The following is a 12,188-nucleotide window of genomic DNA, read 5'->3' as shown; positions in this document are numbered from 1 at the left end:
ATTTGAGATTTGTTCCTATACAATTATTTATGCTATCCTCATTTTTCAAAGTCAATTTTTATAAATTGTATCATAGTTTGTAGAATTGTGATCTAAATGATACTATCGTTCGTTGGGAATCATCTTTTAGAATGGAATCGATGGGATTGTATAGGAATAATAAAATTGATAAGATCCTATGTTACAACGTTTCTATACATTTGTTTTTAAAATTTGATTCTATCTATCCGATCATATTGATCTGATTCTGACCCAAAATCTATCTTGTACAAGATCACATCCTACAAACTATGGATTGTATAATAATCTATAATTTTTTTTTAAAAAAAATCTTTAGATTATTCAACATGTATCATTCATCAGGGGGACAAGAATTGCTATGCAATTCCATAATTTCCAACCAATTAGTCAATGGTTAATGGAAGAAGCAAGTAATAGTCAATCAAGCGATTATCATTTAATTGTAGTCCTTATCCATAGCTACTTCATTAGCGCATATATATATATATATATATATTTTATTTTTGGATGATGGCGGTTATAAATTAGGGTTTTCCTCCAATAATTAAGCATCATCTATCAAAACTACTCTAAAATTTTAGAACTAGTATGATTCATTCATGCAAAGGTGTCGAAACTAGGAGAAGTCGGAGGTGCCGGCATACCTTAAAATAATAACTACATGTATGAGCTTAAGTTAAGTGTATATTTAATGATGTAATTAGTGGATGTAATCGAGTTGAGATTAAGTTAAATGGACAGTTAAGTTGAGTAAAAATTCCACCTAATTTGCTGCCACATGTTCTCATCCAACAAGGGGATCAATTTAATAATGGAAATTTATTAAGGAAATAATTAGCAATGTCTAATGGTGCTTATTTAGAGGCTCGCGACGGATTTGTCTTAATCCACCCATTAATTAAATCATGCAAAAGAGACAAAGTAGTGTGTTTTGCCTTAGTCATGTTGGCCATTAACTTAATACACGATAGTAATCTCATTGTTAAAGACCAAAATCATATTATATGATAAAAGAATTTTATAATTAATTGTTTTGTAATAAGGTCGTTGAAATTGTTGACTAGTTGTTCGGTTCTTTTCATTACAATTGGATTCTTCTTTGACAACTACTTGAATCATCATAGTTTTTAAGCAAAGTCGCTTTCCATGCTAATCCATCAAGCAACCTCATCTTCGAGAAGAGATAGCTTACTTGTCCCATATAAAAGCTTGGACATGATGCATTTGAAGATTGAATGCGTTGGTTAGTAGTACTACTACGCTTGTTTATTTATAATAAGACAATACAATCGTGAACAAGAAGACATGCGAAAATCCACCCTTTTGATGAGTAGTTCGCTTGTGTATCTAAATTTATAGTTCATATCGATTAGTTTGCAACTCTTCATGTGATGATATCATGACAATAGGATACATACATGTTACGCGAACTTTTAACCTAATGTTTACTTAGAGAGGAAGTAGAGAGCATAAAAATTTAGTAAATATTGAGGAAAGACATTTAAAATGATATTAATTGCTTGGAGAGAAAGCTAGAGGAAGGGAAGATGAGAAGATTAAAGGCATGACTTTTCTTTCCATCGTATAATAATTCTCCCTCTATCCCTTATCCATGGTCACCCCCACCCTCACCCTGACTAACATTTTATCGTCTACCTGCCTCCTTATTGTTGTTGTTTACTTAGTCTTGTTTAGAGGCTTAACCGAAACAAGAGCCCTAGGTGCTCCATGAGCTCCTTTTAGAAACCGAGCTCCCTAATTGGGCCGTATGGTACGAGCCTACTAGAACATTTTAAAAGGCCTGCACTTGGGCCCTCTCCTAATTTCAAAAGATAGTTGTTTATATGGACCAAGCTTCCTTAATGGGCCCTTCCATATTGGCCTGGTCCAGATTCAAGAAACAATCCTATAAATAAGTGGCTCGTCATCTGGTTCGCGTCTCTTCTCCTCTTCGGTAAGTTTGTCGGCGTCTCTCTCTCTCTCTCTTTCATGGAGGAAGCCCCCGCCGAAATTCAATCCTTCCAAACCCTAATACCGCCGCCCCCATCTCCTCCTCCTCCTCCCCCGCCTCCGCCGGCCAACGAAACCCTATATCATGGCTTCCCACCGTCTCCGCCCGCCGATCCCTACCAGGCCCCTTCCGTCGCCCTAGGCAAGGCGGACGTCCTCCTGTTGAAGCTCGATGATCGGCAGGTGCTCTCCGGAAACGCAATCACTCACAGTGGCACCGACAAGGACGCCTCAGGCGGCGAGGAGGAGGCCAGCAGCCGCCGGCGCCGCCGCCGGCGCAGCCGGTGGGATCCGATTCCATCAGAGGCCGATCAGAACGGTGGCGGCGGCGATGCGGATGGCGACGGTAGGGGTAGGAAGAGGAAGTCCCGTTGGGCGGAGGAAGAGCCGAAGCCCGTCGTTCAGCTCCCCGACTTCATGAAGGAGTTCACGGCGGATCTTGATCCAGAGGTACAGGCTCTAAATTTCAGGCTTCTTGAGATCAGCCGTCGTTTGCAGTCTACCTTGCCGCTGGATGACCTTCCTGAAGGTGCCCGGTCGCCATCGCCTGAGCCGATCTATGATAACATGGGCATCCGGATCAATACCCGCGAGTATCGTGCTCGGGAGAGGTTGAATAGAGAACGGCAGGAGATTATCTCCCAACTGATTCAGCGGAACCCAGCGTTCCGCCCTCCAGCTGATTACCGTCCGCCAAAGCTCCAGAAGAAGCTCTATATTCCTATGAAGGAGTATCCAGGCTACAACTTCATCGGTCTCATCATTGGTCCGCGAGGGAATACCCAAAAAAGGATGGAGAAGGAGACAGGAGCCAAGATCGTCATCCGGGGAAAAGGGTCTATAAAAGAAGGTAAGCTGCTTCAGAAGAGAGATTACAAGCCGGATCCAGCTGAGAATGAAGATTTACATGTCCTGGTGGAAGCCGAGACACAGGAGTCACTAGATACTGCTTCCGCCATGATCGAGAAACTTCTGCACCCCGTTGATGAAGTGCTGAACGAACACAAAAGACAGCAACTGAAAGAACTTGCAGCCTTGAATGGAACTATCAGGGATGAGGAATTCTGTAGGTTGTGTGGTGAACCAGGACACAGGCAGTATGCTTGTCCTGCACGCACCTCAACATTTAAGAGTGACGTTCTTTGTAAAATTTGTGGAGATGGTGGGCATCCCACAATTGACTGCCCCATGAAAGGAACAGTCAAGAAGATGGACGACGAGTACCAAAACTTTTTAGCTGAGCTTGGCGGTGCTGCTCCAGAGTCTACCATGAAGCAGAGCTCTACGTTGCCACTGCTTGGTTCAAATGCACCAGGAACCAATCCTAACGGTGCACAAAGCCTGATCAAGAAAGAATACGATGAAACAAATCTTTATATTGGGTATCTGCCTCCCGCTTTTGATGATGATAGCTTGATTAGGCTGTTCTCCCCCTTTGGTGATATTGTGATGGCAAAGGTTATCAAGGATCGAATCACTGGTCTCAGTAAAGGTTATGGTTTCGTCAAGTACTCAGATGCATCCATGGCTAATCAGGCAATAGCTAGTATGAATGGTTATCATCTGGAAGGAAGAACTATAGCTGTTCGTGTAGCTGGTAAACCGCCACAGCCGACAGTGCCTCCGGGTCCTCCAGCTCCTCCGGCACCAATTGGTGCATACCCTTCTCAGCAGTACTTGCCAGGTGCACCTCTTGCAAACCCACCACCTCCACCTGGTAGTTATGCTCCAGTCCCTTGGGGACCACTTGTTCCTCCATATGCTCCCTATCTTCCACCTCCCCCTGGTTCAAGCATGTACACTCCGGTACAAGGTCAGTCAGTGCCTCCCTACACAGTGCAGTACCCCCCTCAGCAACAAATAGCCCCTCCTGGTGTCCCAGAGCAAAATGCGCCTACTAGTGAAGCGATGCAGAACCTTCCTCCTGGAGTTCAACCTCAGAGTGCTACTACGACTGTTGTTCCACCTGTACCAACTGATATGTTCGGTAGTGGTTCTGTACCAGGAGTAGTTCCACTTGTTCCTCCACCTTCATTTGCTCCGGCAACTTATGGCTATGCACCTTATTATGCTCCTGTTCCACCACCCGTGCCACCTCACAGTTTTGATCCCGCACAAAGCCTTGGAAATGTACCATGGGCCACTAGCACAGTGCCACCTGAGTCCGTCTCCTCTGCAGAACAAATGACAACGCATGGCTCAGATGCGGAATATGAGAAGTTAATGTCAGAGTTGAAGTGATGCTGAAATTTATAAAGGTATCTTAACTGGCCTCTTGAATTTTGTTTATAAAGTGTAGGTAGCCTCAATCACACTTCTCTAACACATTGATCTACACTATAAAACATACATCAAAGATTTTTCTTGCATTTTGGTTACTAGTACATTTCTTGAGCATTCTAAACAAGACTTCCATTTATTATTTGCATATTGAATCCTTGAGAACATTAATAGCTTTTGCATAGGACACCTTGACACATTATCCATACCATTGGGAATGATCCAATAAGCAAATAGAGATAAATCAGCACTATCAGAATATCTCATTGTTATTTGAATAAAAATGATGGAAGAACTAGAAAGTTGACTATAATTATTGGAATTGTTCTTTTAATGCATCAAAATGTATCTTTGGAAATATATTATTAGATTGAAGCAATCAAAATGTCATACTAAAAGGATTTTTTTTTTCACATTGTAAATTCAAATTGGCTCCATATGTTCTCCTATATTTCCACTTATAATTCGAAGTGGTTGATCAAAATTGTGTAGATTGTTACCAATGTGGTATCAGCTAATGGAAATGATTGTGACAGTCACTGATATTTTTTATGTCCTTGATTTCAAAATAAGATTTTTTTTTCTCTTAATAGTTTGTTGTTCAGTTGATTAGTAAAGGTCCACAATCTATACTTGTGTAGGTGTCATATTATCATTACTCCACATCTGAGGAATAGATTGGATCAGGCTCACCCTTGCTTCTGCCCAACATCTAGACTGATTTAACTGGTTACCTGGGTATAGATGTTAGTTTTTTTATTATAGCAGGAGTTGAACACAGTTTTTCTGTCGCGACTTCATGTTAAGGTTAGCAGCTACATATGGAATACATACTTCAGAGATATATAGTGCCCATGGTAGTTAAACGAATCCAGAAAATGCCTTTACAGTTGACATTGGTTTGGACAATGACCTTTAATGTAATGCTTCAAGCCAAAATAAAATATTCTAATATGTTGTGAGAGCAGTCATCTAACCAGTCATGTGCTCAAAATATGATAAAATATGGTGGCAGCTCATAGCCAAGTAGAATATGCATTCTAAGCCAGTCCAAATGGGTTATCACTTCCTACAAAGCCTGACTTCTATGAAAACTTAACCTCTTAGGGTGAACATGGCCTTCATCCATGAACTGACATTTGAATAATCTATGGCAATAGTATGAAAGCATTAGTTATCATATTACACACTTGTTAATAAAATTTTATCTTATGTATTACTACATAAAGCAGCTAAAAAGGAAGTGGACCTAAGGATGGTTTTGTATTTTGTAACCATTTGATAGCTGAGATTGGACATTATTTGGTAGAAAACTATAAATCTTATCATGTATCACAGGGCAAAATTTTAATTTGTTATGTTATATTAAAGTTTCAAAAAGTGTATTCTGTCAATATGCAATTGACCCTTTATATATATATATATATATATATATATATATATAAAGATAGTTAGCATATATACAATAAAAGATGTTAATGAATAAATCCAGTTCATACTTCAACATAGAAAATTATGTGTCAATCATACATTGAAATGGAAATCAAACAATCAATACCAACCAAGGTTTAAAATTTCGACCCGTGCCGAGGTTTCGGTCCTAGACCGAAACGATACGATTCCGGTACCGTATCGTACTGTGCCGATATAATTTCGGTATTTTTTAAATATAAAATATATTAATTAAAAACTAAAATATTTAATATAAATATTTAAAAAATAAACAAGATAAAAAATAATCTTTTAAAAAAGGAAAAGATATGAAAATAGATAAATAAATAAAAATTTTATTATAATTTTTAAATTTTAAAAATGAAATATAAAATTAATTAGATAATTTTATTAGGGTTTAATAAAGTCTCTTTAGATTATCTTCACCATAACTAGGAGTTGATTAAAGAAATTAACCTAAGTTTAATTAAAAAAATATGAAATCCGACACCACTCGCGAGCCCGCACGACTTTGGTGTTGTCGTAGGATTGCGCGACCAGCCATGGCAGTGGGGATTGCATGCCTCCTTCGGCGCGACCACGTTGGTCGTGCGACCCCTCTGTAGTGACCGCAGGGTCACACGATACCTCCACGGCGGTAGCAGAAGGGTTATGCGACCTTTCTGCTATTGTTACAGGGTCGAGCGACCCTTCTGCTGTGGCTACGGGGTCGCGCAACACGTCGCACTTGTCGTGGGTCTGGTGTTGGGGTCGTGCCGGTGCCGGTCGCCGAGCGGAACGAGACGTTTCGCCTGTTTCGGCACGACACTTTAAACCATGATACCAACTACTAATGTAGAATAGATGATATATTAGTCTATGCAAGTAACATGCACATTAGGCTGCATTTGGTAGGGTGTAATCTGCCTTGTAATGTAATCCAGATTACATTACAAGGCTGATTATTTTGTTTGGTTTCATTTTTAACTTGTAATGGAATGTAATCTGGATTACAAAATGTAATGAAGTTTTGTAATCTGGATTACAAAACAAACACATTGTAATCCGATTACATTACGAGGTCACCTTTTAACAAAAATTTGAATGTCAAATATACCCCTAGTCTGTCGCCGTCCATCTTCGCCCGCCGCCACCGCCCACCACCGCAAGCTCCGACAAAGATGTAGCGCCTGTCGGTAGAAGTCGTAGGATATTTTTGTCATTTTATAATAATACGAATTACATTCCTTATAAAAATAATGGACACCAAACAAAAGAATGTAATCACTTTGTAATCAAAGATTACATACATTTCATTACCAAACGTAGTAATGTAATCTTGATTACATTTATAAGCTACAAGCTAACAAATGAGATGGTTTAGGGTTTTAACCTCTAAGTCAATTTCGGTCATTGGAACCCAGTTCTAACGAACCAATAAATCTTGCCTTAATTACCTATGCAGATCATATATGTCATATTTATGCTGTTTCTTTTCATATCTGCCCAGTTAGTCACTTTTCAATATAATATGTATATCTGAATCCACCTGGAATCAGTGAAACAACTTTATGTTTTTTTGTCTCACAGATCTAGCAAGCTCAAGAACATTAAAATTGAATTGTTGTATCAATACTGGATTAGTAACAAATCAATGAATGAAAAGATATTCTTTCCCTTGTATTATATTACTTCAGTAAATATACCTTAATGGTATTCTTTTTCTCCTACAATAATATGGTATCTGCAAACCATGCAACTTGAAAAAGCTCACACTTAGGTTGCTTTTGTGTACATGTCAATATATTGTGAATTTTTTATATCGTTGATATTGATATCTTTTACCCATATACATTTGTACATCATTGTATGTAATGAGTGCTTTGGTGTGTGCAATATTTTTCCATTATCAACATGCACACGAGCTTGTCTGTTCTACTCAATGCCATTATTAATGATCTGGATTTGACATCTATCTATGGGATTCTCTCAATGCATATAACTTATTTTAGTAGATTCATTTTTGAAATTTCAGCTATGCATAGTTGCTGATAATTCGGGAAAATTGATTATGAGTTTTGTGTTTGCTGCTAATATATATATTTTTATTACCGTTACTCATTGATTGCTCTAAGGGAGTTGAGAGACTGGATTATCTTGGTGATGTGTTCATTTGGAAGACAACAACAACTTTTTTTTGGTATCACTTTCTTTGCATTTCTGCTCAATTTGGTAGCCGTTCTCATTCTGCATTTAACTCTAGGGAGAATTATCGTCTCTGTGAGTTGTTGAGCAATGATTTGATTACTTGTGTTTTCCATTACCTTCCTGTGTCAATTTAACATTTTTGAGGACATTTAATGTGGTTTTTGTCAGGCGTGTGGTATCTTGGAGCTAAATTCCTGATTTCTTTCCTATGCTATGACTACATCTATTGCAAGTTTGGAACTCACATCTTATCTTGCTGTATGTTCTGATTATTGCAGAGACTGCTGGGGCTAGAAGTGCTTACTAAGTTTGATGGATTAATCACCACTTTGTAATTGGTTTCTTTTATGCCTAACAGTGCTCTTATCCAACAGGAAAATTGATTCTCTACTCTCAGATCAGCAAGCAACCAAAAGCTTTTCCTAGATCATCTACATTTGCTCTCATATGACAGCCTCAAGGATCTCTTTTCTGATACTTGTGTGATGTTAAATTTGTTTGGAGACTAATCATTTGGCTTATCTTCAGTGTTTTGATAGTTTTCTTTATGAACCTAGTTACATCTATTAGCGCAAGTTCTTTTTTTTTTCTTTTTCACTCTACTTGTGAGCTGCCTGATCTGTCATGCAGAGTTGACATCCATTATATAGCTTCCTTCTGTGTGGCTATGAGCTATTTGCCATGCAACTTCATGGGTATTTGTTGATTCTAGTTGTTGCCTTATCTGTTTACTTTTGATGGATTGTCTAATATGCTCTAAAGTTTTTGTGACAGCCGCAAAGTTTCTGTGACGCAGATGCAGATCTGTCATTTGAGTTGTTTATAAGTGCATCAGGTAAATGGCTGGCGAGCACTGCTAAGATGAATTCTTAAATGCTAGTAATCAAGTGCCAACAGCTTTACTGGTCCAGCCTCTTGAATTCATCCGAATGGAATTCTCCAAATTTAGACTTCATAGTGTTGCTCTTTTCTATATTATATATACATTTACTGATAGTTTGCTAACCCGTACTATTCTATTTAACATCTTGTTCCAATGCAGAGGCTTGACATAAAACGGTTGCAAATCTACTCGTAGTATTTTCTTTCTTTGAATTCAATTTCTTGCTATTCTAATTTCAAACAAAAATCAAGTTTTGTTTTTTTTACTAACATAGTGGTTTCTGAGTGAAAGTATAATCACCATTTTTTTCCTCCCATTTTTCTTTTATTTGTTTACCAAGTTACAATTTTGTGTTTAATTCGGATCTAACTTGACTTCATTGAGTTTGTATGTATTCTTCTTTTTTTGATTCTCTAACATGTTGATTGCAGAGATTAGTTGTTGATGCTTCTGGGCTTTCTTTGCATAGATTGATGTGGGACACCAGTGTTCTGCTTTCTTTTATTTTCTACTTCTAGCCTGTCAGTTTCAGTAAGTTAAGAGATGGTGTGGGCTTTTTCTTTCATAGTTATCGAGGGATGCTAAAACAGCTGGAATTCGGTGATTGAGTTCTTTGTTTTGGGGGCTGGTAAACTGTGCTGGATGACCTTGAGAACTCTAGTTGTAGGCGTGTTGTTTCTTGCAGACCGGATGCTTGTATACATACCCAGAGATATATAGCCAGGTGAAGGTCACATTCCTTGTCCTTTGGTCATGTGGGATCCTTCTTGGATGTTGATGCCCAAGTAATATGGACTATTTTATATGGAAAGATCTTATAAGGCTGGTACATAACATCTCCGCGGATTTTGTTATCATATTGTCATTTCTATAAAGTTCAATTCATTTTAGAGTTTTAGTGCAACTTTAGCGAGACATCAGCATGACGGAAATAAACGTCAAAAACGGCATAATTGTGATAGATACCATGGTGAGAGTGATCGATCGAGTTTGCCCGTTCTCTTTCCCCACCTAGTTGGTGCAATTTTGCAGCGAAGTGTCATCTTTATTGCAGGAAAAGCAGAGGAATCAATCCACTGGGCGTGAGACCGGAGAGACGGGACATGTATCATATGCTCATGCTTCCTCCCCATTTCCAAGAAGAAGGTCTGCGCATCACATGGGCGGTGGCAGAGGTTGGTCCAATTCCAACAGGTAGTAGATCTGCGCGTCACATGGGTAAGTGGCGTCAGCCGAAGGTACGGCCGTAAGGCACCTCCCTCACTGCTTCCCTTGTTCCCCGCCGCTTAATAATTCCGCAGCACTGCAGGTCGGCAGTGGGCAGCTAGCCTACCGTATGTAACGACGAGGCTTCTTCGACTCTACGCCGAGGAATCCATGTGAGCCGACTCGACGCCACGCTGCCTTGTACCTTCATGTCGTCTTCTGATAGTCTATCTCATCGCCAATTGTAACCCTAGTTCACGCACTATTTTACCCTATTATTCTTTATTTACTCTTTGTTTATATTACTTTTATAATTTAAAATATTATATTACTTTTGTAAAATAACAAGAAAATATACGAGTAACGAGACCGGGGGAATAATTTTTTTATCATATTTTTTTTACATACTAACCAAGACAGTTAATTGGTAGGAGGAGTTGACGTCCTCGGGAAAGAAAACATGGCCGGGAGCTTAAAGAAGCCGCCGCCGCCGGCGGCGGCGGCTCGATTTCTGTCTCTATTGTTTCGCCAACCTATGCACGTGTTCACCTGGAAATTGAGCGCTCGAACTCCGCCGCCACCGCCGCCGCTTTTCTTAGCTTTGCCGCTTTCGGCGTTGGAGTCGGCCGGCGGTGATTGTTGCTGGTTGTTGTTGACTATCTTCTTTTGTATCTTCCACACCGGGTTCGTCCGCCCGAGGTGGATGCCTCCGACGAACGCCGCCGCCACCACCCTGCTCGAGACGGGCGCCCACTTGGTCGTCGCCGCCGCCTTGGAGGACTCGCCGCGGGAGTTGCTCCGGGAGCAAGGCGCGCTTCTGACCTTGCGGCGGGTTGCGGGGGAGGCCGAGGAGGAAGAAAAGCGGGCGACGCCGGCGGAGCGGCTCCGGGGGAAGGGCCAGAGGTTGATGTTGAGCTCCGCGGGGCCTCCGGAGCTGCCCCCTCGCCTTTCCTTCTTCGGCGGCCATTTCTTGGGGCGAGGGTGGGTGGTGGCGGCCGGAGGAGGGGACGAGGATGAGGCTGCAGTAGGCGGCGCAGGAGGCGGGGCAGGAGTGCCCGAACGGCCGGGGTTGGAAACCATAGACAGTTTCTGGAGCGGGAGGAGGACCCCGTCTACGAAGAGCTCATCGGCGGTGAGTAGGGCCGGGGAAGGGTTACTCCCCACCATCCAGAACTCGAACTCGGAGGAGGACGAAGAGTCCTCCCTCTCCATTAGAGCAGACCAAGAGAAGCCCAGTAAGGACTGAAGAAGCAAAAATAAAAGACCGACCGATTTTTAAAAATTGAACCAAACCGATCTGAAACCGGTCCAAATATTGATGCCATAATTGGAGACGCATATATTTATGCTTTAGTCGATGATTGAAAGTACTGCGCTCTGCCTCTCCGTAATTTTTTTTTTGTCCTTAGATGTTGAATTGAAGGGAATCTTTAGCTTTATTCTCAACAAACCTTGTTCGTAGAAATGTAAATTAGATGACCAAAATATCCAACTGATACGGCGAGTAGAATGGACCTTCAAAGTGGGTATAAAAGTTGAGAGTATTGGATATGAAATTCGAGAGTATTGGCTGATTGATAGTTAAAATCTACAGATTAGGCCTCGAGCTAACCCTGGTGGAATAAGGATCACCCGAACATGCATGGATGGCCACACCCTTGAGGTTTTCCTATATGAATCCGAGTGGAGATTTTTTGATGGTTGACCTATCAACCGATGGGCTTGTTTGACCAGATCTCTCCTCTCAAGTCCCATCGAAACTCCAAGTCCAATCGATTAGTGGATCCTCTAAGTTTGACCAAACCTTCCGGCTAAATAGATGGCGACCATTTGATAGGGCAAATCGTCGAGTCACAAATCGTATTATTACTCGATCCTTCTTCTCTAATCGGACTTGATTGGGAGTGAGGTCTAATCGGATATCATAAAAGTTTAGGATCGCCATAGGAACATCATCGGAGCCCCTTGAGGCCTAAGACGGCCCACTAGTAATGGATAACAACCCATCAACCCATTTGACTCATTAGTCCGATGCCTCTTTTAACGTCATGCGTAATGGCCGTCAGAGAATCACTGGAATATCCTCTGTGCAATCAGTACAGTGGATGCTTTTGTCGTCTCTATGTAGAAGTGGGTTGGTACAATTTGG

At 40.8% G+C, this 12,188-nt stretch overlaps 2 protein-coding genes across 5 annotated transcripts; one reads left to right on the top strand and one right to left on the bottom strand.

Annotated features, from left to right (window-relative positions):
• Window positions 1–1,963: 1,963 nt before the first annotated feature.
• On the top strand, window positions 1,964–8,681 carry LOC121984730 (splicing factor-like protein 1). 4 transcript variants are annotated; one of them, XM_042537843.1, is made up of 2 exons: window positions 1,964–4,289; window positions 8,325–8,681. In XM_042537843.1, exon 1 carries the CDS (start codon window positions 2,011–2,013, stop codon window positions 4,270–4,272), a length of 2,262 nt encoding a protein of 753 aa, XP_042393777.1. In that variant the 5' UTR covers window positions 1,964–2,010; the 3' UTR covers window positions 4,273–4,289; window positions 8,325–8,681. The 4 variants fall into 4 exon arrangements, with proteins under 4 accessions (XP_042393777.1, XP_042393775.1, XP_042393776.1 ...); XM_042537841.1 differs by having other exon boundaries at window positions 8,229–8,681; XM_042537842.1 differs by having other exon boundaries at window positions 8,119–8,681.
• Window positions 8,682–10,394: 1,713 nt separating this feature from the next.
• LOC121984731 (splicing factor, arginine/serine-rich 19-like) lies at window positions 10,395–11,365 on the bottom strand. The gene has a single exon (XM_042537845.1). The coding sequence runs from the start codon at window positions 11,249–11,251 to the stop codon at window positions 10,460–10,462; it is 792 nt and encodes a 263-aa protein (XP_042393779.1). The 5' UTR covers window positions 11,252–11,365; the 3' UTR covers window positions 10,395–10,459.
• Window positions 11,366–12,188: the final 823 nt, after the last annotated feature.

Source organism: Zingiber officinale, chromosome 5B, assembly GCF_018446385.1.
Source record: "Zingiber officinale cultivar Zhangliang chromosome 5B, Zo_v1.1, whole genome shotgun sequence".
Lineage (NCBI taxonomy): Eukaryota > Viridiplantae > Streptophyta > Magnoliopsida > Zingiberales > Zingiberaceae > Zingiber > Zingiber officinale.
This window is presented reverse-complemented; position numbering and strand designations above follow the sequence as displayed.